General features: G+C 41.2%; 1 protein-coding gene across 4 annotated transcripts in view; it reads left to right on the plus strand.

Moving 5' to 3' along the window:
* The window catches only part of Astn2 (astrotactin 2), an 888,234-nt gene that overhangs the window by 172,802 nt on the left and 687,635 nt on the right, over positions 1 to 27,797 (plus strand). For all 4 annotated transcript variants that reach the window (XM_074051155.1, XM_074051156.1, XM_074051153.1 and 1 more), the window contains exon 3: positions 20,703 to 21,087. In XM_074051155.1, the coding sequence (XP_073907256.1) occupies positions 20,703 to 21,087 (385 nt within the window). The remainder of the gene's footprint in view (positions 1 to 20,702; positions 21,088 to 27,797) is intronic.

Here is a 27,797-nt window from a genome sequence, read left to right on the forward strand (position 1 = left end):
CTTTTATCCTTTTTAATTGTGCTTTTCTAGTTGAGGGAGAAGCAGCTTGACAACTTGGAGAATAATAGCCAATGTCTTTGAATTGCTCTTGGGTACCTGACATTTCATACACATACTTATTACTTAATTTAATCTTTACAACATCCTCAGAAATGGGCACTGATATCCTTGTTTCTCTTATGACAAAACTGAGAATCAGAGATGAGAGTTCACCCTCTTGTCTTATTTTCTATAGGTAGTCAGTGAAACTCAGTGAAAGCAGCACCTAAACCTCTTTCTGTTTTCCCCACCAACACCTCATTACTGAAGGTGCTGAAGTAAAGGCAACGCGGAAAACTGAGAAGGGTAGGTCTGACTCCATTGTGTTGGCTTTGTATTTATCAATTCATGTAACCAGAACTTCTAGACCAGAGGCCCAACTCTAGATTCTAATACATCAGGTGTAACTACTTTCCTCAATAATGCCAAATAAAGAGAGAGCAGTGATGAAGGGCAGAGAAGGGAGATTTATTACATAGCACACACCCACAATGAAAAGAGACAAAGTAAGCTTTTCAGCCCATTTTAGGGGTATATGAACTTTAGGTTTAAACAAAGAATTGAAACAGTAGGCACGGAATATGCATTACTGAACAGTCACAGGCTGTGTAGCTCCAGTGATTATTAGTTCTGGTTGGGGGGAGGTGATTCTGGAGAAGTTGTTAGGACTGTCATCACTTGAGGGGAGCAAGTTGGTTTCCAAGAGATGATTATTCCTGTTCCAAGGTCTAGCTTCATCATTATAAGTAGCTGTTCTCATTTGAGGAGTTGTCTGTCCTGGGAGGATCTGCTGTTCCTTCCCTTGAGCAAAGTATTGGTCCTTTGTCATGAAGATACTATCAATCGGTTCTGTCCATACTGAAATCCAAGATGATTGCAGGATAGGGACACTTAAAGTAAAGGAGACAGATATAAAATGGAGGCAAGAATGCCAAGTTTTTTTTCTTGCTTTTAGTTAATTTCTAGGCCTACAGAGAGACAGAAGAAGTTGGGACATAGCATAGCCCAGGGGTAGAACTCAACTTTCAGATCCTTTTGGATCATTGACTAGCCATTCACCTAGCAACCTTAAAGCAAATTGTTTAACCTCTCTGAGGCCCAATGCCTTGCCTCAGAGGTAGGAGGATAGGGGCCTGAGGCCAGCCCAGAAAAAAATGCAAGACCCTATCTGAAAAATAACTAAAGCAAAAAGGACTGGAGGCATGGCTCAAGTGGTAGAGATCTTACCTAACAACCTAAAGATCTTGAGTTCAGACCTCAATACTGCCCAACAAAACATGACAAGATGAAAACACTATTTTATCTTGCTGAGCTTTTGGAGTCCCCTTAAATTCTGCATGAAAGTCAAGCACCTGTTCCCTGCACCCTCATCCCAGCCATGGGATTCAGAACTGCTACAATGTAGTAGCACTAACAGAGAGAAAGCTTTTTATACTAAATGCTCTTGTTTTGTTGTGCTGACGGTCTGTTTCCTATTGTTTGCCTGTAGTTTCAGTAATACACTTTTAGACAGGAGATTTTTCTGGAGGATAGGAGAATCTCTCTGATTTTTGTCCTGAGTCTCACTGGGTCTGGATTCTAATAATAGTTCTGCTACGGGTTAATATTGTGACCTGGAGCAAATTGCTTAACCTCTCTGTTTTCTTATCTGCAGAATAGGGATCAGCACCAGCCTCATAGATTTTCAGTGAAGACTGAGTTATTGATTTATTTAGTTAATGAGCTTAATTAGTTAATGAGTGACATGCAATAAGGGCTTACAAAATGGGATTTAGCATTTCTTTGTTCTTCTAGTACTATAAAACAGCAATCACCAATTGCTTACCTAAATTCTTTGAAATGACTGATGCATGCATCACCTCTAAATGGTTTTCTGGTTTGTGTTTGATTATTGGAACAAGCCTTGAATTGGCCACCAAGAATCCAAGGATCCAGGTTCCAGTCCTAGTTCTGTCACTAGCTATGGTCAGTGTAGAAAAATTTCATGTCCTCTCTTAGCCTTAATGTTTTTTTCTCTTTTTGCAAAATGAAAGACTATATTTTTTACTAGTCTGCTCTATAATTTCAGACCTCCAACCTCCATCTAAATGGGAACAACTCATTTTTTATAATTTTGTTAGGAAACAGGTTCCCAATTAAATGTTTTTCATACATAAATGTTCAAAATCACTTATAATTCTAACAATGCACGCTAACCTTAGTGCTCTAAGTTCCCATGGATTGTGACATTTGGAAAGGGAGATTTTAGTTTAGTAAGACAAGTGTGTCTGCCTCTGCTGGGTTTCCCTCCAGCCCCTATTGAGCATCTGTTCAGCACAGTAGGTGGCACATGTCCTGTTCGGGAAGGATTAGCTGGCATTGGAGGGGCGAGGGGCATGGAGGAGAGAAAGGAAGGGGGATCATTGTGAGTTGGCTTGAATGCAAAGCATTTCTGTGTTGTCTCTGCTGAGCTATTGGTCTTCCATTCCAACCCAAATACAATATGTGTCTGCTCTAGGCTCTCCTCTCAGGCTGGGGGTGGGCAGTGAGGTATCAAGACTACCTTCTCTGGTCTATGGACCAGAGGAATTGGCTCTAACCTCCTGTTCTCTGCCTGGTTGCTGAGTCCCTCCCTTCTTCCCAGAGTCCCCCTTCCTGCTGCCCAGCCTTTGCATATATTCCAAAGGCATCCTCCTGTTACAGAGAGATAGAGTGTACTAACATTTTTAGCAGGGAGTCATTCGTCTAAATAGAATCTTACAGTCATCTCCAATTCATAAGATACATATAAGCAGCAATTTATAACCAGAGTCCTGTGAAATCTGCATTTAATTAACATGAATTAATCAACATTTTTTATGAGGGACAAGAAATATAAACAGACAGATATGAAGAGAGTTGGATCATTATTCTCAATGAGCATCAATAATCCAGAGTAACATTGGGGTGGAAAACACAAAACTACTCTTTTCTTTGGTCTGTGCCAGCTGTTTGTAGTGGACACTATTCATCCCTGAATGATATTCCTTATTTAAATATATGTTTTTTATTTAAAAAAATTGTACTAGCAATTTTAGGCTTTGAGCCAAATAAATAAACACAGGATGCTTCAACTGGATTATGAAAGATGAGCAGAAATTTTTTAGTAGGTGTGTTGGTCACATTTTTTCCTTGCTGAAAAAATATCTGAGGTAACCAATTTAAGGAGAAAAGAGTTATTTTGGCTCAAAGCTTCTGAGGTTTTTGTTCATGGTTGCTTGGACCCCTTGCTGTGGGCTTATAATGAGGCAGAACTCTGTTGCATGGAACGCATGGTGGAATACAGCTGCTCCACTCTTGGTTTCTAGGAAGCCATAGTAAGACCTGCAAGAGGAAGAGGCTGGGGACAAAATATGCCCTTTAAAGTTGCCTCCCCCTCTCTCCCAGCAACCTGCTTCCTCTAATCAGGCCCTGCCTTCCACAGTTTCACTACTTCCCAATACTCCATTCAATTTTGAATCCATCAGTGGATTAGTCCATTGATTAGGTCAGAGCCCTCTTGATCCAATCACATCAAAAAAGCCCACCTCTGAACATTGTGTTGGGGACCAAGCATTCAATACATGAGCCTTTGGGGAACATTTCATATCCTAACCGTAAAAGTAAGCTTCAGTCTTTCTCAGTAATATAGTGATAGTCTGGAGAACCCGTTTTAATTGTGTACACACACACATGCTCATTTAATTTTCAAACCCCTTTTCACATGCATCAGCTCATTCGATTTTCCCAAGCACCCTAAGAGTCAGGTTAGATAAGTTATTGTTGCTGGCTATGGGAGGTTGAGTGACTTGCCCAAAATCTCATTAAGAGGATTAAATTCCCAATTCCTGGCCTCCTCTGAGCCAGATACTGGTTTAGGTTCAATAATTTTCTGAGGTATCTTGCTTTTGAGAGAGAAAGGAGTGCTCCAGGGAAGTGGAACCAGAACCTCCTTCCTGTTAGCAACTGTTCTCTGTTGTCCTTACCAGTCACTCACAGAAGACTCTCTGCTTCTCAGAAAGACAGACAGCACTGGATGAGGGGAGCTCTACCGAAAGGCAAAGAACAAAAGTTCCATAAATCTCCCTGTTGACAGAAAAAGGAGGAAACTAGGCACAGTCAGTGGGAGGAAGAGGATAATGCCAAACTGAGCTAAAGACAGGAGCAACTGATTGAAAAGGTCCATTGAGAACCAAAAATAATGAATGATGAACAAAAAGGAGAAAAATCCACACCTAGTTGCATTGTAGTGAAGTTTCAGAACTGTATGGATAAAAGTGAGGAAACAACGAGAATGCTTTTAGAGAGAAAGAGAAAAGGAAAATGTTCTCTATGAAATGAGGATAGTCAATAGTGTTTCCAGATGAGTATAATAATAATAACAACAATTTATGGAAAACATTCTTTGCATGCAGGTGGGCATGTGGTCTGTGGAAACCCCACCTGAATCCAGAACAACTGAAAAAATTAGAAGAAAGAGTAAAGCAGATGGTAATTAACATTTTGTCTCTTTTAATGAGAAAGGTTACTTTAGAGAATGTGACAAAAACAAGTACTTCCCCACTTATGGTTATTGCTGGGTGCCTGGCATCCTCTCATGTGGAAATTGGTGCACACAAAACAGAAGCACTGGAGGGCACTGCAGAAGACTACCTGTGGAGGACAGCTGCTCCCTCCTGAAGGGTAAGGGGGGAAATGAGGGGACCAAGCTATGCATACCCAGGTCTTCAGCCCATATGCACTCTGCCTCACTGGGGACGAGTAAAAGGCTTGGGCAAGAAAGTGTTTGGAGAAATTCATTCAGATCAAAACCAGAGGCCTGGGGAAGACGCATTTCTTTCTAACACTGTTGTGAGTGCATAAGTGAACATTTTTATTCGATGCTCATGATAGTACAATAAGTTAGAACATCATCATGTGCACTACACAGTGGTGAGTACAGTAGGGCTCCTGCAGTCATTGGGAGGAGGATTTGCCTTTGTCATTCCTTTAGTAATAGTACTTATCCTGGGTGACTTTTGTGACTGTGATATAGCCCCACTAAAGTGGCAGGGTGAAAATGTTACCACAGTTTTGTCTGTCTCCAGAGATCTAACCCCTTTCTATGCTGCTCCCAAGAGGACAGGACTCTTAAAAACAGTGATGCCAAAGAGAGGACCTACTACCTTAGTATTCCTGTGACATCTGGTTACGGTGCGCAGCCTCGGGGTTTGCACAGAAACAAAGAAGCATCTTGTGACCAAAACAAAAGAGATTCTTCTCCGTGCAGTGGGCAGAAGAATGGTTTGGACCACACTGGGATCTTTGGATAAGAAGCCCCTTTCTAGGCTCATCCGCTTCCTTCTACTTCCTCTTACCTCCCACTCTCCTCTGTGTTTCATGTTCCCTTTCCTCTCATCTCTTCCTCTCTACTCTCTTACCTCCATTTTTCCGAACTCCCCCTAAATTTTCACCTACATGGACTTCTCCAGTGATTTTTCCTTCTCCTTGAACTTCTTCAAAATTCCATGAACATCTGTTTTCTGTTTGTGTTTTAAATCTATGCAAATCAATATATTGATTACTTTATTTGCACAGCTTCATGGGAATTATTTGATTAGCATTTCCATTTTCTAGATACAGAACAAAGAAACTTATAAGATACCACTCAGGTAGAAGAGCAACACTAGTTCTCAAACTCAGATTTACCAGATTCAGAGCCTCAACTTTAACCTAGAAGCTAAATTGACACCTATAAATAAGGAGGACAACCCAATCAGGAAGACACATGTACAGGCAAATATGTTCCAAGGAGTATTACAGGTGGTCATGCTCTTGGCAATGGCTATGGCTGCCTATTATTTAAGAATTTCCCTTGTTTTAGTCACTCTGGAGAGTGGCCCATGTTATCCTTCAGTAGACACCACAATTCGCATAACTTAGACAGGGAGAATGATGTTCAGAAAATCACTCTATTGGCCTGTGGTCATAGTCTCAGAGGGCCATATACAGGATTGGAACTCTCTGCTCCACCTTGGCTATGGCTTACCTTCTATGCCAGCAGTACTATGACCTCCTGATGATCAGGTCTCCTGGAGATATCTTCTGCAGGTTAGGTAAAATGTAGGGGATTATAACCAGCAGGCAGGATTGGAGATGACCAGCTCTCTCTGGGAGGATCCAGAAGAAGGTATGAAAGATGCAACTTTGTCTTAAAAAGTGAGTTGAGTTTGCTGTGACAGCAAAGGATTTTTTTTTTTTTTTTTGTATTTTGTTTTGCTTTTAATACAAATCCTTCTCTTTGGAATTTTTCCTTTTGGGTCCTGATTCCTTGTTCTCACAATGCAAACACCATTTGCTACTCTGCTCACCATAGACATGGCGTATAGGTAAAGGGGTCTTATTTCCATCCTCTCTTGATTATTTTCATTTCAGGTTGAATTTTCTCAGTTTGCCTGTTATGAATTATTTCAGAGACTCTTGAATCTAAATAATGGTCCCAGAAGTCTTTCTTTTGCCCAATGGGCTGAACATTGTCAACCCAAAATTCATGTCTACACCAACCCTCAGGGTGTAACCTCCTTTGGAAATAACATATTCATTGATGTCATTAGTAAAGGTCTCAAGAAGAAACCATTCTGGACTTAAGATGGGCCCCAAATCAGATGATTGGTTTCCTTATAAAAAGAGAATAGGTTGCAATGTTGGGAAGATGGAGGCAGAGAATAGAATGATGTTGTCACAAGCCAATGGATTCTAGGAAACACCAACAACTGGAAGAGGCAAGGAAGGCTTGTCCCCTGGAATCTTTGGAGGTCACATGTCCCCGCTGGCTCCTTCACTTCAGTTCTCCTGAACATGAAAGAATAAATATCTATTGTCTGAAGTCACGCATTTTGACATGAACGCCCCAGATTCCTTGGAGGCTCAGAATCAATGTGAGATTTGGGAGGAGGGCGTTCTCCGGGGCAACCACTATGCCACTTCCATCTGCCCCTCTAGGCCGTTCCAGCTGATTATGAGTGCACAGGGCTCCAAGGGGCCCTGACCTAGAGTAGTTGTTCTTAAAGGAGCCCAGGCCACTCACCAATATGGATAGAAGACTGCCCTGTGACATGGACACTCACCTATAGTCCTATCGCTTTTGGATTCTCTTCATACACATTTAATTCACCTGAAGTTTACACATTTCTAGGCTGTCCCAGATCTCATGCTTCCAGTCTCAGGCTCCAGGACCCCAGAAAGATAAGTCTTCTTGGCTGACCAGTTTAGGGGATGTTTCAGTGATTCCTTCAGGCTACAATGTGGTGGGGCTTTCAGTGCTTGTGTTCCATGCTCAATTTGAGCTACAGGCACTGTTCATAGCTGTACTACAGAGAACAGCTGTGGCTGGATCTACGAATGGACCTTAGAAAGATACAGATGCAGAATCTTGGTTGAGAAGAGGAGGGTAGCAAGGAGCAAGACATGGAGATCTACCTTGGGGCAGCCCGGTGTGTGACTGCAAGTTCTCAGATCACATTTTGAAATGTTTAACACTCATGGTGGGACTGGGAAAAGGAATCAATGTTACAATTGAGATGTTCCCTGAATCAGAATAAAGAGGATGGTCCACTGGTTTCTCCTGCAACCTATGCCCTGGGTTGCCTGACCCATTGTCAAAAATGGTTGAAGGGCAACTCATTGGTGAGAAGGGTTATTAAGAGTAAGGTAGTGGAGGCCTGGCATGGTGGCACACATCTGTAATCCCAGCTACTCAGGATGCAGAGATCAGGAAGATCACAATCTAAGGCCAACCTGAGCAAAAAATTAGGGAGACTCAACTAAAAGCAAGGTGTTGTGGTACACAACTGTAATCCCAGCTGCAAGGGAGACAGAAATAGGCTGGCCCGAGGAAAAATGGGATCCTGTTTCTAAAAAAAAAAATAATAAAGTAAAAGGGGTAAGGATTTGGCTCAAGTGGTAGATTGCCTGCCTAACAAGTGAGAGGTCTTGAGTTCAAACTCTACTATGTCAAAAGAAAGAGTAAAGTTGCAGATTGTTGGTAATTCTTTCTGCTAACTTAGGGTTCTGAGAAAATACTGAATTCTATATCTTTAGAATGTAGAAGGCATGGAGCAGGAAGATGGAGAGGAAAGGTTGGAAACTACTCTGTTAGGTGCATCAAACATATTGGCCAGGTTTTGCTTCCTGCTCCTGTCATTGCAGGAATCGGCCTCCTGTTGAGTCCGCTCTCTTTTCCCTTCTCATTGCTTGGCATCTTGTGCTTGACTATCTGCCCTTAGTAACTAACTTTCCTGGGGTTTTCCTGATCAGTCCCAGTAGGGGAGATCCTGAGGCCATCACAACATGCCTTCAAGACAATTGACAGTTCCATCACCAATGCTGGAAAATGGCAGCAAAACAGTGCCTCTAAAAGACTCCTATTGTGTGACTTGTAATAGGTTTTGAAGCAGCTTCATGGATAGATGATGGAAAGTATCAGATACAGTAGAAATCCTCTGAATTTCAGCTTTGCTTTTTGTGGTTTTGCTGATTCACTGCACTGGTGGTGTTTGGATTCTCCTCTCTTTTACAGCACTTTCTGTACTAAGCGGTGGTATGTATAAATCACTGTATAACATAAACAGTTCTTTTTTAAAAATGATTCTCACAGGGGCCTAGCATAGAGAGACCTGCCTTTACTTTTTATGAAGATGTTGAACTTGTATTCTTCGAAATGAGTTTGTCAAAACATACTGGACATAAATAATCACAACATTTATTTTGTAGGACAATTGTGAATGTGTAGACTTATGTTTACTACAAAAGGAACAACTGTTTATAAGATAATATTAAGTTCAGTATTAGCTGCCTATTTCAGATATTTAATACATAAAGAGATCCATGTTACATTTACCACACTGTTGTTGTTGAGAGTAAATTACTCTTAGTGTGTAAATTCTAGTATTCCAATAAGTATGTGATTATAATAAAGTGTTGGTAGTGAGAAGATAATCTTGATTCCACTGGAAATCTTGGGCTTTTGTAAATTTATTGGGAAAATTATTTTTCCAGCATTGCTGAGGTTTCTTTTTGGCAAACAGTACCTTTATAAAAGAAAAAAAGCATGAAGGAGAAATTGAGGTGTGTCTACATTTCCTCCGATGACCAGCATTGTATTTGTGAATACAAATACAAATACACTGTGTATCTTGCAGTGAACAGTGTGGAAGATATTCATTTTTCAACCTGAAGTAAAATAAAGGTTGCCGTAGCAAGGCTTAGCAAGATAAAGTGACCTAAGGCTGTACAGTTAATCAGTCAATATTTGAACCCAAATTCAGTGACCTTTGAGCTGTATACATCATAGTTGCCCCCTTTTACTTTTCACTTACATACTATGACTTCCAGCCCTGTATGGACAGGAATAGTAATAGATACAGCTATTCTTTTGCTCTCTGTGGAGGGTGATTGTGCTTGGGACTTGGATCTGACATCTCCTCAACCCTTTACATTCTAGTTTAGTGTTTCCTGTGTTTTTTTTACAAGTAAATAAATGGCTTATCAAGCTTCAAATACAGACCAATTTTTCCCTTTAGACCAACAGCGAAGAGAAGTAACCAGTCAGTTACTACATTTGCCTCCTAATGACCCTCATAACCAGTACCCCTTCCCTGAGGAACCAAGAGGAGACTATTAGTGATGATTTCTTGATTTCCTAAATAACTTTCATTCTCCTTGTCCTATACTATAAGCTGAGAACAGGGCTTAAAAATTATTCAGACTCAGCTGTTGTGCTTAGGAGGCTACCAGATCCCTTGAGGAGACATCTGCTTATCTACTCATCCATATACTTTGCTACAACATATTTATGAAAAATCAACAACATGCTACATGCTTTTCATTCTACTGAGGATGGAGTAACAGTCCTTGCTGTTCACCACTAATGGAAATATCATTACATTAGGGCAAAAAACAAAGTTCACAAATTAATGTGTAACATAATAGTAGGGAGAGATATATTCAGTAAAGAAAGTTAAAGCAAAGAAAGGAGTTAGAAGTACTGCAGCGGGGACACAGGTAAAGATCGCTATCCAAGAAGGAACACAAAAGGAATACTGTGGATTGGGCTATGCCTTCATAGCTCTTCTATAGCCCCTGCCCTGCTGCCATACCAAATCTCCTTTTCTATACCTACGATTTCTAAAGAAGCAGCACCAGGCTGACTTGTGCCACTAGCAAACGCCCTGCTGATGTGAAGCTTATTTTACATACATTAATATTAATCATACTCTCAGAGGCCTCTACCTTCCCAAGTTTTAGTCCTCTTTTCCATGTCAGAAAACTGTTGGCACAGCATCTGAAGGTTGGCACAGTATTAAAGATCTCTTCGTGGACCTGGAAAACAGTCTCAGGGAATGATGCAATGGATCATAGTGGATGCATAGAATACAGGCTCCAAAAACCACCCACTCTACAGACACAGTGAAAATTTCAGGATGGTCACAGAAATGTGTAGCAGATGGACTTTGGATTCTGGAATCAAATGTGTGTCATGCCACCACTGATTTTGCAACCTTGCGCAGAGAGCCATTGGATGCTCACTCTTGTCAAGTATTAAATAAAGTTAAGAATACCTAGCTTATCTGACCGCTTTAACTACTTGGTTTAAAAAACAACAAAATATAGATTTGAGGACCTGAACTCTTTCTCTGCTGGCTTCTTTAATTTATAAAAGGACAAGGCAAAGGCTAGGGCTTAAGGTTTTTTATCTCTTTTTCAGTGTGCTTTTCCTAGGCCAGAATTCTCAAAAACGTCATTTATCAAGCACTGGTTTGTTGGATCCCTTTTATGCAGTGATTTATTTAATTCTCACAGTACCCTCATTCAGTGAAGACAGCTGTCCTCTACTTTCAGATGAACAAGCTGACGCCAGGAAAGTGCACGGAACTATCCTGGGCCCCACAGCTGGTACTTCAGCCACCAACCAACCCCTATGTCATTTAGTTGGTTAACCAGTCCTTCAGGCACATTTTAGGTGTATGTTTATGTGTGAATGGGCAGCTATCCCCTTTAATTTGTCTTCAATTGGAGTAGCAAGGAACTCTCTTATATTCCCATTCCCTCTATGCTTTTCACTAGGAAACTGTGAGAAATTCTTTGCTCCTTACTGTTTCCCTCTGGCATAGAGCTTATCAGACTGTACATTACAGTAATTATCTGCTTACTTATCTATTTCCCCAAAACAATTGCAAGTTTTTCAAGGGCATATCTGTGTATTCTTAAATCCAGGCAAAAGTTTTGGCACAGGGTCAGGATATAACAGTAATGATAGTAGCAATTAAGTTGATGAGTACTGTGCATTGAATGTTTCCTGTAGGCCAAGGGTCATATGACGTATTCTATACCATTTTTCTCACAACAACTCTTTCTGGTGAATGGTATTACTTCCATGTTAGAGCGATGAAACCTGAGCATCACAGAGAGAATTTTTCAAGGTCACAACACTGGTGGGTGGTAGAGTAAAAATTTGAACTTGGGTTTGCTTACTTCCAGACAGTCCCTTAACCTAGCAAATCAGTAAATCAATGAGTGAGGGCAGAACTCCCTCATGAGCCAGGTTTATCTGTTTATTTCCATGACTCAAAGAATAGGAAGAAAAGCAATCCTCTCAAAGGTACTTTCTCCCACCCACTCAATTTATCCATCTTTCTGGATTTGAGACAGAACTTGAGAGGCCACCTGAGGACATGGAGTGGGATACTGATTTGTGCTAAATGGCTCATGTGAATTATCCTCTGTTCTCTATTAAGCACAGACGGAGAATTGCCAGACAGATGTAGGTATATTTCAGCCACCTACCTTCCAAGAGTCATTTATAATGGATTCATTCATTCTTTCTTTCAACAAATAATTGAGGATCGACCATGTACTATTCACATTCATTTAGACAAAAATAAAATCCTTCCTTTCCCTTTATCATTTCTCAATGTAGAAATACAATAAATGTATAATGAGGCCTACTTGGTGTCAAACCCTGAGCTAGGTCCTGGGAACATAGAGGTGACTAAGAGCATACTCGAAGGACTCTGGGGGGATGGGAAGATAGTCAAAGTATCCTACAACTTGCGGTGTGCTCTGACTGAAGAGCATGAGTCACAGTAGAACCTAATAAGTGAACACTTAACCTAGCCAGAGAAAAGCAGAGTTCAGAGAATTCATGACCCAAGAGCTGAGACTTAAAGTACTAGACAAAGTTGGGGAGGGGTACTTCAGGAAGAGGGATTAGCCCAATCAAATGCACAGAAGCAGGATTAACTGGTTTGGGTAACTGGATTGGTACCTGAACCCCTACCTGTATGTCAGACATTGTGACATAAGCATATATCTATTTAATCTGTTCAAAAAGACATTCAAGACCACTTTTGCCTTTCTAATCTTCTAGAATATTAGAGCTGGAATGACTGTTATACACTATCCCATTTCTCTTACACACCCCCATAAAGGAAATCAACATGGTCATAGTCTCATAACTTGGAAGCTATAGTGGGAATGCAATTGGTACTGTACAGAGAATATCTCATACTACTATACATAAGGGGAAAGGGGGCTTCATCACTACTTTGTATTTTTTTTTCTTGGCACTATTAGGGTTTGAATTCATGGTCCTGTGCTTGGTAGGCAAGAGTTCTACCACTTGAGTCACACCTATAACCTGCTTAGCTTTAGTGATTTTTTTGAATAGGGTCTTGCATTTTTTGTCTGGGATTGCCTCAAACTGCAGTCCTCTAAATCTCCCCCTTCTGAGTGATTAGGATTACAGGTTTGAACTACTCTAATTGATTGTATGTACTTTTTTAAATGAAAAATGGTCTTGTCTCAACAATAAGGATGCTTATGTTTCCTGAGATATACTCATTGCAAGCCATTATGCTAAATGTGTTATATAATGTAATCTTCTTCAGTTCTCCCTAAACATTCTCAGATGTTAGTAACCCAATTTATAAATGAGGAAACTCATGTGACTTACCCAAAACCTGTGACCAAAAGATAGTACAGCAATCATCTAACCCATGTTTGAGTGACATATGGCAAATATTGATGCCCCAAAGCTTATTAACTGTCCACATGATAAATTTCTATCGGATTCAGAGTGCTCTCCCAAGATTTGGTTTCTTTTCTGATCTTCTCTAAATATGATTAAGTATGGTTAGGCTGGATAGTTGTAAATGGGGGTAAAATACACTCCAAAGAACCACACTGTGTTTTTACTTTATTCATTTGTCATTTTATTGGGAAAAAATAAAGTGTTTAATAGACACATGATAAGTACATGATTTGTTTAAAAGAAATTGTGTTTTATTTTCTTTAATGGGACCTCCTTAAAGAGGTCACAAAATCTGTGTAGAGAGAAATAAGTTGGTAAGTCTGGTTAGCCTTACACATATAAAGATAGGTATGGATATATCTGACATATATGAATATGTATACATTTGTGCAACTCCTTATGCTTTTTTGTGCATTTATCTTCTTTTTCTTAAGTGATTATTTATACATGTTACCATGTCTCTCAATTTAATTATGAACTGGGATCTTGCATAACCTTCTGGAGCATTACCCAGGAAAAAATTAATACATAGGTTAGATAGATTTCTCTAATCCAGTGACAGAATCCAGACCTCAGTGTCATTGTTGGTATCTTCCCTTTCCTCCCCCTTCCTACCAATCAAACACATGTCTTCCCATCTTATTGTGTTTGTGTTTTGTTTACCCTATCAGCTGACTACCCACATCTACTGATTTAGTGTCATTTCCCATCATCTCTCTTAGAAAAGGGACTCTCAATTGTTGCACTATTGCAACCAGGTAATTCTTTGTTGTATGTGACTTCTCTGAGTAGGTAGGATGCTTTTAGTTTCCCTGGCCTTTACCCACTAGCTACCAATAGCACCCTTCCTTACAAATTTTGGCAACTGAAATTATCCCCAATTCCAAATGGCTTGGGCATGGGAAGGGAATTGTCCCCAGATGAGAACTACTGTCCTAGCTTATTGTCAGCAGTTACCTCAATGGTCTCCATGGTTCCAATCTCCTTGCCATATCCAATGTGATCTTTTTAAGACATACAGATGATTTGTCACCTATTGCTTTAAAAAAGTGTCTGGATATTACAAGTGTCTCAAAAGCAAACATTTGAGACTAGGTTATCCACAAAGATGGAGGCCCATTTGATAAGAACTTCAACTGTAAGCTTCAGGATTCCCATTTGAGTCAATGGGGAAGGGATCTGTTTCTAGATGAACTTGTAGTTATGGTAGGGAAGATAGATTAAGAATCCTGAGCTGGGGAGATAGAGATCATTCAACATGTATTAAAATTATCACAGTAAAGTCTTTGGAAACTCAGACCTAGGATGACCATAGAATGTCGAAAAACAGAAAGTCCTAGGAGCTGCTTTATATATCCAATTATCATGATTCTCATGTTTCTTAGCAGCTTTGGAGGGTACTGGTTGCATACCCTGCCTCCAAAACCTTTGTAGGATGCCCTGTGATTTGGTCATGTCACTTGCATTCTTTAAGCCTCCATTTCCTTATTTAGAATGTTAATGGTTTGGATGATTTCCTAATAATCTCTCCAGTTTAAGTGTAGACTGAGGCCTGAAAGGAAGCTGCTCAGAGAACTTTGAACTCCAGTCCCCTCCTCTACTAGCTCTATCACTAGGCAACTGGCCAAATAAAACACCCAGTGGATCACCAGTCCACAGCTGGCTGCCAGAGACCAGAAACAAGTGGCAAGAGGGGAAGGACATTACTTGGGAGAATATGCATGTTCACAGCTCTGAGGATTAAAGGCCTGTGTTCTTATCACTGCTGAACAGAGTATTATAAATCCAGTCTTAGAATACCAAATCCCCTTGCGGCTTGGCCGTTGTGAGGGAATATTAAAAAGGCCGGAGACAGAAATAATCAGTTTCCGAATGACACATTGTCAAATAAAGCATTTCTCACATTATCCCTTTCTTTCTTTCTTTCTCTGGCTCCTTCTGTGCCTAGATATTTTATCACAAAAAATAGATAAAAATGAGGCCAGGCTAATGGCGTACTAAGTTTGACTTTCAGAACACTCTGTTGGTGGGGTGGTTTGGGGACACCTTTTCTTTCTTAAATTCTCCAACTTTCAGTTTTTAGTACTGTGTGTAAGCAAACTGGCAGAAGAAAAGGCAGAATAGCAAACATGGCTCGTAGAAGGTCTATTCATGAACCCTGTGGATGCTGGGGTCAGAGCTAATACAGGGACTTGCATTTGCATTTCTCTGACAAGTCCTGTCAAGGTTTTATACAACAGGATGTTTTTTATGTACCTTCATTGGGAGAAGCACTGCATCTTAGTGGATAAGTAGCAGTTCAGGACCTGGAGTGGGAAAATTCAGTCATCAGTCAGATGGTGGGATTACAACAGTACAGCCAAATAACTGGTTACTATGTGGGTTGGAGGGATGAGCAAAAAAAGGACAGCCCCACCCCAACTTGAGGAGGCAAAACACTCCCCAAGGAAGCAATCTCTAGGCTGGGAAGGCTGACTGGTTGAGGTCAGCAGGTCAGCTTCCTGGAGCTGCAATAACCATTGTCACAAACTGGGTGGCTGAAAACAAAAGAATTCTATTCTTACAAGGTTCAGGAGGTCCGAAGTGCAAACCCAAGTTGTTAGCAGGGTTTGTTCCTTCAGGTGGCTCTGAGAGAGAAGCTGTTTCAGCCTGTGATGGTCAAGCAGTCATTGGCCTTCCTTGCCTTGTAGATGCATCAGTCAGTCTCTGTCTGCATCTTCACATGACTTTCTCTGTGTCTCTGTGTCTCTGAGTTCTCTCTTCTCCTTTTGTTTTTTTGGACACACACATTTTCCTTATTCCTTTAATCTATTCCATTTAATATATACTTACAGATTTATTTTTTTGTGGTGGCACCAAAGATTGAACTCAGAGCCTTGTGTTTGTTAGGCAAGCACTATACCACTTGGGCCACTCTGCTGGTCCTTTTTGTGTTGGTTAATTTTCAAATAGGGTCTTACTTTATGCCTGGGCTTGCTTGAACTGCTATCTTCCTATTTTTGCTTCCCGGTGTAGGCAGTATTTAAAAAATACACCACCATCCCCAGCCATTGGTTGAGATGGGGTCTTCTGAACTTTTTGCCAGAGCTGGGCTGGTCTTGAACTGTGATCCTCCTGATTTCCACCTCCCAAGTAGCTAGGCTTATAAGCTTGTACCATCATACCAGCTTTCTATTACATATTTTTAAATGCTGTTTCATACCAACAATTGCACAGTACCTAATGGGTAATCACAGACTGCAATTTGAAAAAAAAAAATGCCCTAGACTCCATCTGATACGCTGATTGTCAAAGTTTATCAGAGAAGATTGGGTGGCCATCCAGAGCATCAGCAACAGAGGAGTCTCACATTAGCTCCTAGTCAGAGATGACAATGGCTTTTACTCGTCCTAATTTACTTTCTAGTTCATAAGGGTTTAAAGACAGCTTTTGAAGCCCTTTCAAAGAATCTTTTTATACCAAGTAGAAACTGGGCAAAGTACAATTTGAGAAATAGAATGATGCTGTTCTTCACATGAATTAAGACAGAGTTTCTAGCAGTCCCCCTATATCATGCCTCTGTTCCTAATGATTCAAAAACAAGACACATTATAGTCCATTCAAATATTAAGTTCAGATGGTAGTATAGACTAACAGATACAATTAATACAGCTAGCTTTAATAAATCTGCCTGTACATTTAGAAAGAAATAGCCAGGATGTTACATGGAAGATGATGCATAATTTATATTGATCCGTTGGCACCATTTTTTTTAAATGATGGATTGTATATTGTCTATTTAACCACTGGTCAGTTTTCTTATCATTTATTTTATAAATAGTCAGTTTTTCAATCCCTGCCCTCCTTGATCCATTATGACCTCATCTTAACTTATTACATCTGCAAAGATCCAGTTTTCAAATAAGTTAAACTTTAGATATTCCAGGAGGACATAAGTTTTGGGGATCATTATTCAAGCCACAGAAGGGAGTGAGTGAGAGTGCTTTGGACTAACTGAGCCTTAAGGGCAAGCAAGGGAACATTGTACATTAGGGGAATGCTAACCACTCAGTGTGGATCCAGAATGAGGTATGCCATGTAGCCCAGGTGAGGCTTCCTGGGAGCCAAGTTATAAGAAGGAAGCAAGGACATGAAGTACCTTGAGTGCCAGGCTCACTTCTGTGGACCCTGGGAAGCCAAGAAATAGTTTCAGTGAGAGAGTGGGGTATAAGGATTTGGGTGGGAATACAGAAATAAGGAAGCTGAAGAAAAGAGGCTAAGTTTGTTAAATTTTGTGATGTTAGAACATTTATTCACATCTCTTATTGTTTTATTTAATCCTTAGCATAACTCAGCACATTGAGAACAATCATCCTCATTTTAAAGGGAGCCTGTTGGAGCCCCAGAATGTGAAAAAATTAAAGTACATTTGTCACATTCAACAGCAAGCAGGCAGTCAGGGATTCATATGCCCCAGATATGAGTTTTCTCTGTCATACCACTCTGCCCTTGACATCTCCTGCCCTCACCCTTGTCTGGCTCTGCCAGGCAATCTGAGACTCACTGTTAGTCATAGAACAGGAGGAGCAGGCAGATCCTGCCTAGAGAGACTTGTGGAAGGAAGACTCCAGAAGGGATGGGAACTCACTTCCCCTCTCTCATCATTTCTACATTCCATGCTTGACAGCTCAGTGAAATTCTCACACCCATAAGGAGGAGGTAAAATGAATCACCCCCATACCTGCATAGCATATTCTCTCACAGGAACAAAGCCATAACCAATAGACTGGCATTTTTATTCTCTGGAACTTTCAGTTCTTATGTAGCCTTGTCTCGGGCAGCCCTAGAGTGAGTACCACCCAAATTGGATTTGGCATCAGGTTGGTCCTGAGGCCAACAGGGCTTCAGCATGTCACCCCTCAAGTATTGGCCTCTTCTTAACTTACTTTCTGGAAATTCACAGCCTCGTCCCTGTTGCTTACTCCCTCCTTGGGTCCCCTCTTGTCCTGCACATTTTCTCCACCTCCAGGGCCTACGTTTGATTCTACTACATACTCAGAAACTCTGGTCCAGCTCACCCTGATCAATTGTTCCTGCTTTTCTGTTTGCTTGCCCATGGTGAAGGAAGCCTGACAAGAAATGTGAGTAGGACTCTTTAAGCATGGGTCAGTATAGCACCTTGGACCAGGATTGTCCATGTGGATCCAGAATCCAGTTTCTCTTTGTTTGGCCACTCATCTGCTTTCCTTGGTTGGAATGTCTCAAAGGTCAGAGGCAGCCAAGTTGGTTCTCCTGACTTCTATTGTGCATGGGCAGCACATTTCAATTTGTAAGGAATCCAACATCTGTTTTCAGATTTGTTTGTACAACAACCTTGTGCATACTATGATTGAAAATTTTCCTACATCATGTGTTTACTATGTGCCAGGCTTTAATAGGTATCCACATCCATTAGCTCACATCTTCTTTAAGGAAGTTTTTGACTCACACATTTTACATATATTTGACTGATTGCACACACACACACATAAATATGTACATAGATATGCAGACTTTCTTTGATTTAAATTATTCAGTTTTAAGTTCTGATACCCAGAGAATCCTTTCTGGGGATCCTGAAGTACCTCACTGCCAAGGTCAAGGCAGGGCTTTGGTGTCTGCTTTCTTGCTGCCAGCTGTACTTGCATTCCTGATCATCTTTTAGTCCTCGGACACACCCACTCCCCACCTCCAGCTTAGTGAGATGAGTGCTTTGCATGTAGAATAGGATAGCTTCCCAGGGCCAGTCTAGTCAGCCAGACAGGTGGAGCATGTTAATGAATAGGGCTCAGAGTTCTTCTTGGCCTAAGCAGGTATCTTTTCCCCAAAGACAATGTATGCAATGGGTCCTCTGTATGACATGCTTTCCAGATGGTTACCAGGCATTGTCTTTGCCTCTAGTGAGGTCATGCTCAAGAAGAAGCTATGGACCACACAGGTGGAATTGAATGAATACTGGCTTTAGAGTTAAGAAGCAAAACAAATAAAATAAACATAGTGAAAATGGCCAATCTATAGAATCAGCTCATGTTCCCAATAACCAATGAACAGTTAAAGAAAATATGGTATATGTACACCATGTTGGTATTATTCAGCTATAAAGAATAATGAAATTATGTCATATTTCAGGAAAATAGATGGAACTGGAGAGTATCATGTTGAGATAAACCAAGCTCATACATGGAATCTATAACAATAGTAATAATAATAATAATGGAACTTGAATATATATCTGGAGACAGATCAACTGGAAGGGGAGTGAGAAAGGAGAGTTGCTGGGGGGGGTGAAAAGTATCAAAGTATGTAATGTATATGGATGAAGATAGCATAATGAAACCCATCAAAACATTTTTTAAAAGGCAGAGGAGGAGGATGGAGGATTGGGGAATACAATAGAGGAGATGAACTTGTTCAAAGTGCACTATATACATCTATGGAATTATCACAATGAACCTTCCCCATTGAATTATTAATGCATACTAATAATTTGTTTTAAGATGTAGCTCAGATTTTGCTATGCTTCTCACCATCTGAGTTTCTAAGCCATGTCTCTTTCTTACATAATGAGGGAGAGGACAATGTTTCCAATCTAAAGAATTACACAGCCAAGACCCCCAGTCTGCCAAACATGAAAAATGATATAAAGTAAAAAAAACACAAGCTAACCCATGAGGGCAGTCTCTTCAGAGATGTTTGTGACACAAAGGAAATGAGGTTAGGTCAAAGAGAAGACATCTGCTGTAAGGCCTGGGAAGGTGTCTAGGAGATGCAGACATTTTTTGAGAATACTCAGGAACCACAGATTCATGTACTTCATGAATCACTTAAGATGCCTCCAAAAACATACTAGCTTATTTCTAATTAGTGATGTAACCTAAATGAACATAGGAGTTAGATGTGTTCAAGATAAACATTTTACCTTAAACTTCTGATTAAGGGAGTCCTAGAAAGGTGCATTTTCACTCATTCATTCATCTATTCAACAAATATTTATTAAGCACTTCCTTTGTCCCACACCCCTTCTTGAGAATCAGATATTAAAGGATCAGTGTTTCTAAAAATGAAGCAAATAAAGATTATGTAGAGATTATGTTTGATTTGATAATAGTGTCTTATATTCACAGCAGCGTTTAGGAAAGACTACTTTCTCTTGAGACCTCAGGGAGCTCATTCTAGAGATGAGGATGTAAGACTGAGAGTGCAAGGGCAACTGTTCTGGGGTCACTCAGCTGGTAGGAGGCAGACTCCAGTAACAGGTATGTGTGAAATCACTTTGAGTAAGCTGGATGGCTCTTGGCCATTATCCATCTCATTTGTTCCTTATGTTAATTTTGTGAAGACAGAAGAACAAGACTCTTTTCTGAAATCAAGTTTGCCCAAGATCCACAGTTTGTTGATGAAAAAGCCAAGTTTGGAAGCAGTGTCTCTCTTGCTTCAAAGGTATGACTGGTGGTTCCTGAATCTCTGTAAGCCATAGCCAGGGATCCAGACTGAGCATGGTAGATGGAAAAATCCCCTCTGGCATTCCAGACTAAAGAGTAGTAGTCCATTTGCTTGTTTTTCTTCTTTCCTGCTCCAGGGTGGCCTCATTGCTTTATTGCTGCTGCTGCTGGTTTTCACGGTGGCACTGTATGCCCAGCGACGGTGGCAAAAGCGTCGCCGCATCCCCCAGAAGAGTGCAAGCACAGAAGCCACGCACGAGATCCACTACATCCCATCAGTGTTGCTGGGTCCCCAGGCCCGAGAGAGCTTCCGTTCCTCTCGGCTGCAGGCACACAATTCTGTCATTGGCGTGCCAATCCGGGAGACACCCATCCTGGATGACTATGACTGTGAGGAGGAGGAGGACCCACCCCGGCGGGCCAACCACGTCTCCCGTGAGGATGAGTTTGACAGCCAGGTGACTCATACCCTGGACAGCTTGGGACGGCCAGGGGAAGAGAAGATGGACTTTGAGAAGAAAGGTAAGTCCTTCTCATATCCCATTCTCCAAGGGCCATTTTGGGAGGTGGAAGAAGCACAAGAGCTGGGTGCTTGTGGGACCTAGTGTCTTCCTAGCTAAGTCCATTTGGTCTTAGGGCCAATTTCTCTGTTGGATTTATCAGGTTTGTCTTCTCTGGTCCTTCAGTAGTGATTGGGAGAGCAAAAGAATGTCTGTGTTCCTGGTACTGGAGTTTTGAGGGGCATCTGATTATATGAGGTCCAACACCTCTCGGTGTTTTCTGAAGACCTTCTTTGGCAGCCTTCTTTCTACTTAAGAGAGTTCATCCCATTCCTGGAAATTACTATTAGGTTTCCTCCTCTGGGACTTAACGTCTGTGTCCTTGCTCCTCCCTGTCCACAAACAAAGAGAATCTGATCTTCCTTCGCCAAGGCATCTCTTGGGAAGTGTGACAGCAGAAAAACAAAAAATACCTGTAACTTCTATAAATCAACCTAAATAGACTGAGCTCCTTCAGCTGTCTTGTATGCATTACTTTTCAGAGATATCATCATCCAGGGCATTGTCCAGGAGGAGATCTTCCATTTTTCTTTCTGGAGTATCATACCTTAGCCAATATGCTTCTTTGTCCAGGTGGGAGCAACGTGGGGCTTTCGGTGTCCTCTGGTCAGATGTTATGCTTCTGCTGATGCACCTTGAGCCTGTACTTGCTTTTTCAACTGTTGCTGGCTTATGTTAGATGTTTTGTTGACTAACATCTCTCATTTTTTTTTTTTCATATATGTTGTTGCAAAGGCTCATTTCCTTTGTTCTGTTGGAGGATGATGATTGTTTGGACATAAGCACAGGATGCATCTCTAGTTATCTTTATTAAGTGTCTAGGACTCCAGCTTATTTATAGAATTGGGGTATTTTCCTTTAGAGATATGTTACACAGGTAAATTGCTGCTTTTTCTCTTCATGGTTTTTATAAAGCTGGTCTCTGTGATAGGTTAAAGGTTTGACCTGTAAATCCCAATTCAGACACTACCTCTTCTCTTCTGAGTCTACAGATACCCTCGCTGCATTGTCCAAGGGCTGGAGCTCTCAACTCTATGTTGTTCTTTTCTGCCTATAGGATTATCCTCTTAGGTCCATCTTTCCATGATGCCATGGACAAATAGGGACAGTGGGGGCTTCTTAAAAAGGGAGAGATATTTGTCAAGCCTGTAAACTTAATGAACAAGTAGAATGACCCAGTGTTGAAATCCAGTACCTATCCCATAGTTGTCTGGACCTGGGTTGAAGTCCTGCCTCCTCTTTTTATAATGTGATCTTAGAAAAATGGGAATTCAATTGTCTGACCCTCAGTTTCCTCACTGAAGGACCAATGAAAGGAGATGTGATATTTTTATTGATACTTTTATATATTGAGCTTACCACTTACCACACTGTACAATAACAGTTGGTTTTCTCTTTTCTTTAAGAGAATGTACAGCATTCAATGTAATCTTTGTTTCACTAGCATCCAGCATAGTAGCTGACACTTAAGAGTAAGTAGGTTCTCAAAAAACACCTGTTGATAGAATGATTGTAAAAATTGATCAGTCAATCAATCGAGATAAATCTAAGCATCACTTAGATTCCAGAATGCTCAGTTCCAGGCTTCAAGCTATCTCACTGCCCCAGAAACCAAGGGTTAGCAGTAACCATTGAACATTATAGCCAGAAACCAGGAGAGAGCAGAAAGGCTGAGGATGAAATTCAGGAGGTCACTGATGCCAGCAAAGTGACTACCAAGGAAAGGTGCTAAGATGCAACTGATAAAGGCAACTTCTCTCGCCTCCCCATCCCCTAACACACACACACACACACACACATACACAGGCACATAAACATACACACACATTCCCTCCACCATGCTTCAGATGGAGAATAGAGCATCTTCAAAGTGGGGAGGTAAGCACCTTTAAAGTGAGGAGGCAGGTAGAGGAAGAAGTCCACTGCCAGTAATCTTGTTTGATGTCTCCCTCCACCTTCCCTGTTCTTCCTTCTGGGAAGTATATTGTGGTGATATAGAGCCTGGCTTCTGGAGATTAGTGTGGCTAGGGAGACAGAAGGTAGACACTGAGATGGAGTTTCCCATTCAATATTACCAACTCTATGACCTTAGACAAGTCACAGTCTCTCCCATCAAAGGGCATGATGCTGGTATTATGCCTTAGAGTGGGGTTAGGAAATTAAAATGAGATAAACAATGTGAAGTGTAAGGTTCACAGCCAGTGCCCCACACCTGTTGCTGCTACTGTTATACTCATTCCATCAGTCTTCAGAGTGGCTACACTGTGCCAGACACCATTGCAGACCTGCAAAAGAGTTGAGGAAAGCAGAAGAGATGCCCTCAGAGAACATGAGCAGGATCCTTCTGGGAGACAATTCATGAGGGGAAGAGCTAGGAAACTGAAACCAAAGCTTGAATAAAGCCACAATATAAGAATGTAGAAGAGATGAGGTAGAAGCTCAGATCCATGATGCCACACCCCAGTCTTCCCTTGTTAAAGGCACCGGTTTCACTGCCTGTCACTCATGCCCAGAATGGACCACATACCATTGGGGTACTCGCTCCTTTCATTGAGGTTTGGTGCCTCCCATGCCCTGTGCTTCTTAATGAAAATAAAGCGTTGCCATTCAAAGTTTTGTACATTTTAGCTGCCTGCAAACCCTCCCTTAGTTCATCTTAAAGATGGAGGTAGGGGCTGATGATAATGAAAGCCATAGCAGGAGACAGAATTGTGCTTGACCCAGAGGTGCTCAGGCTGACTCCTGAGAAGTGGGGGAAGGGGATCTTAGCTTTCTCTGCCTTCTGGGAGGCCCCAGAGACTGTACTTCTCCCACCCCATGGCAACTTAAAGATAAGTCTTCCCCATGTGTTTTCTTTCAAGGAGAACATTTTTCAAACAACAATAAAGCCAGGCTTATTCTCTAAAATCTCTTCAATAGCAGTGAGAAACACCAAACAGAAAATGTCTAAAGAGAATGAGTGTTGGATGGACAAGAAACAGGTAGTCTGGTGAGGTATAGGGGAGCAAATTTGGACTTGAATCCCACTCCACAGTTTACTGGCATTATAACTTGTGCAAATCTTTTAGATGCTATGTATCTCCATGCCTTCAGCTTGCCTGTTTTTGTCTCAACAAAATAATTCTCCTTTTCACAGTCATTTAAGTACGCTCTGCAGTGAAAGAAACTGGGCAAGAAGAAAGTTGAAGACACAGTGTTTTAGGCTTTGGGCAGGATACTGGCTATCCCGCCATCAGGAGCTGTGTGCTAGGGCCTGTTCCTGTGTTGCATGCTCTCAAGAGAGCCTACCTATATTTTTCCATGTAGATCTACCCAGGTCACTCACTGCCTTATCACATTCAGTATTCTTAAATTATCATGAACATGGTTGGTCTTTGCATTTTATATGCCATCATTTCACATGTCTGACTTTCTTTTATTGACTGCTTTTTCTTTCCTCTAATTATCAGTGGTCCAAATTCCTTTCTTTGTCAAAGGCAATTCTTTCAGTTACCTTGCACAATAATTCTTAGGTGAAGTGCTACAGAACAAAAGCCTTTCTGTGCTTTGCTGCTCAGCTCAGGACATAAGGTAGAGGAAGAAAGAGAAATAGCATCTCATGCCAGCAGTGGCCCATGGGAACAGATGGGATGTGTCAGCCTCTTTCTGGCATGAGCTCAGTATAGTGAACCTTGCTGTGGCTCAGGATTTTAGCCCAGGAAGTCTCATGGTAAATGGGAGATGGGAGAAAGGTGAGACTTTTACTGAGTGCTTATAAGGTCTCAGCCGCTGTCCTGCATGTTCTCTCATGCCGTTACATTTAACCCAGAATGGAAATGAAAGGAAGGGTTTGATAGGGAACTATTGCTGCTGTTGCTGCCACCTCCACTAGCTGACTACTCTTCTGGAACTTTCCATTAATTATGTCATCTACACCTCATTGAAGCCCTATGAGATATGTACTAATATTGCCCCTATTTTTCGGAAGAAGACACTAAATGAATGGGGAGGTTAATAACTGGTCCAAGGTCACACAGGTCTAAAGTGGCTGAGCCCAGTTCAAAGGTAAGCTGCTGTGCTAGAGGCAAGGATGGGACTGAACCCATTACTCCATCCTGTTTCTGTGCCACTTTTCTCACCTATTCTGTGGTGATCACTGTGTTCCTAACAGTCAAATACATAAGTCATTCACAGACTTCTCTCTGCTACCACATTGGCCCCTTCTTAGTCCTTCAATGTGCTAAGCTCCTTCCACCCACAGGTCCTTTCCATATCCTGGAGCTATCATTGCTAAGAAAAGAATCTCCCTCTTTCCTTTCCCAATCTGTCATGGCAGGGCTGACTCCTCATCATTCTGATCTCAGCCTGAAAGTCATCTATTTAGACATGACACTTTTTTCCAAGTTGATTCTTGTTTTGTGTCTACTATTAACTCTCCTTCCTGTCTCCTTTTAACTCTCCTTCCTGTCTCCTTAATAGAACTTTTTATTATTTGGGTTCATTTATTAAATATTTTATTTATCCTACAAGACTGAAAGTTCCATGATACAAGGTACCATGTCTATTTGGTTTGTTCCATGCCTATCAGTGCCTGATACATAATAGTTATTAACATGTGTACATGTTAGGCCAGTCGATGGATGAATGAGTAAATTATTGAATTGATACATGGATATCTTAGAAACCTTTCACAGGCTGATAATCTTTGCATGGTCTCCTTATCTTTTTCCTTTTTGGAAAAAACTCATTTAGAGTTATCATTATTTTTAAGGTACTTGGGTGCTTAATATTTTCAAATGAATAGTTTCTTAAATCTTCCCATCTATTCTATAAACAAGCCCACTGGTGTCTTTCACCCAACCCTATGGCCTGTTTTCCTCCCATCTCCATGTTTTCTCTTGAAATTGCTCAACCTGCCCTCTCAAGGGACCTCTTGTATGACTTTCATTTTATTATTTTTAAATACTCCATCCTCACCCCCGAAATTCCTCTGCTCCCTGCCTGGGAAACAACACATGCCTTCTTCCTAGCTGTCCCAGAACAACATGGAGGTTATCAGGGAGCCTGAGAAACTCCCTCCTAATCTCAGCTCCAGTTTTGCCACCACCTGGAGGAGCTGCCATGGCTAGTTGGGGTACAATTGGAAGGCAGACAGGCAGAAGTTCTCTAACTAGAGCAGGACAGATAATACTGGCTCAACAGATGTTCCTGAGACAGACTCCCTGGCATCAAAAGAAGGAAAGTTTGGAAATGTCTTTCTTAACACCAAACCTCCCTGATTTCCTTACACTAAATTGCTTCCTGCTCTCCCAGTTCAAAGTGCCTTTTGATTTCTCCATTGTAGAATGTCCCCCAGGCTAAAGGGATTCCCTGTGTCATGTTGGCACCTCCATTGGCCATCTGCAGAGTTGTAGCTAGTCAGAGACGAAGATGGGATGACACATGGCCCCTGCTTCTTCTGTTTGGGTACACCTCACTCTCTTACTCACTCATTCATTCATCTACTTACAACACAATACAGTAACTACTGTGTGTTACTGTATGCACACAAAGGAAAATAAGAAATAGACTTTCCCATTAGAGCTCACAGTTTAGAAGAGTATAAAGCAACAATGATTGCTTTATTTTATATAGCTCTTTAACATTTGTAAATGACTTCATAAATGTTACATGGTAAACTCTGTAAATTAACCTTTTTTGAGAGACTCTGGCCCAAAGAAATTAAGTCATGCATGACACATAGGATTTGATGGTGGAGTTCTTGAGTTCAAGTTCACTACATTTTGTTTTGCTACACTTTGTCTCTGAAGTATCCTGACTATCATTGGAAAACCACTTGTTACATCTACATTGCCCTCCCCTCAAAGTTATAATGATTGTAATCTCCGTCTTTCTGGAAGTATTCAAATAAAGCCATGCAATCATGGGTCAAAGATGGTGTAGCAGGGCTGCATATTAAACACAATTTATGCAATCCTTTCAATTCTTAGATTATAAACTTGAGATTAATCTGTTTCCATTCCATTTCCTTTATTATGGCTGCTTAGAAAACAAAGGGGCAAGATCCTCAGAACCAGCCAGCCTGGAAACTATTCAGAATTGAATCTTCTTTTGTTGTTCTCCCTCTCCTTTTTTTCGTCCCAGTGGATAGACAAAGCAAATGTCACTCGTAGAATGACAGAGTGTTCATTTTTGCTGCAATTAATTGAACCACATGGTGGGGTTTACAAAGTCAACTAAGAACAGACCATGACTCTGAGTTTATTTTTGACTTCTGCATTGGCTGCTTTGCTGTCCTCCTCCAGACCTGGCCCTGGTGTGTGAATGCCTAGGTCCAGGACTTGCAGGGTAAGCTGCACCATGCCTCTAGCAGATAAGAGCTTCATGTCCTCAGACAGCCATCCTCTGAGCTGTCTCCACACTCACTAAAATAAGATATAGACAGAGATTTGTCATGGAATCACAAACAGGAATGTCACCAAAGCTGTCATCAGAGTCCCTTAAGATGTCACTTCCCAGCGTTAATTGCCATGATAGCAAAACAAACGGGTGTTCTCTGAACATTTGCTCTTCCCTCCTCCTCCATCATGATCCTCTTCCCATCTCCCTAACTCCCATTTCTCCTACTGCCTCTGAACCCCCCTCTTCTTTATCTCTGGGGTCCCTTAGGGATTGCTGACTTGATTAGACTGT

This window comes from Castor canadensis, chromosome 13 (assembly GCF_047511655.1).
Source record: "Castor canadensis chromosome 13, mCasCan1.hap1v2, whole genome shotgun sequence".
NCBI lineage: Eukaryota > Metazoa > Chordata > Mammalia > Rodentia > Castoridae > Castor > Castor canadensis.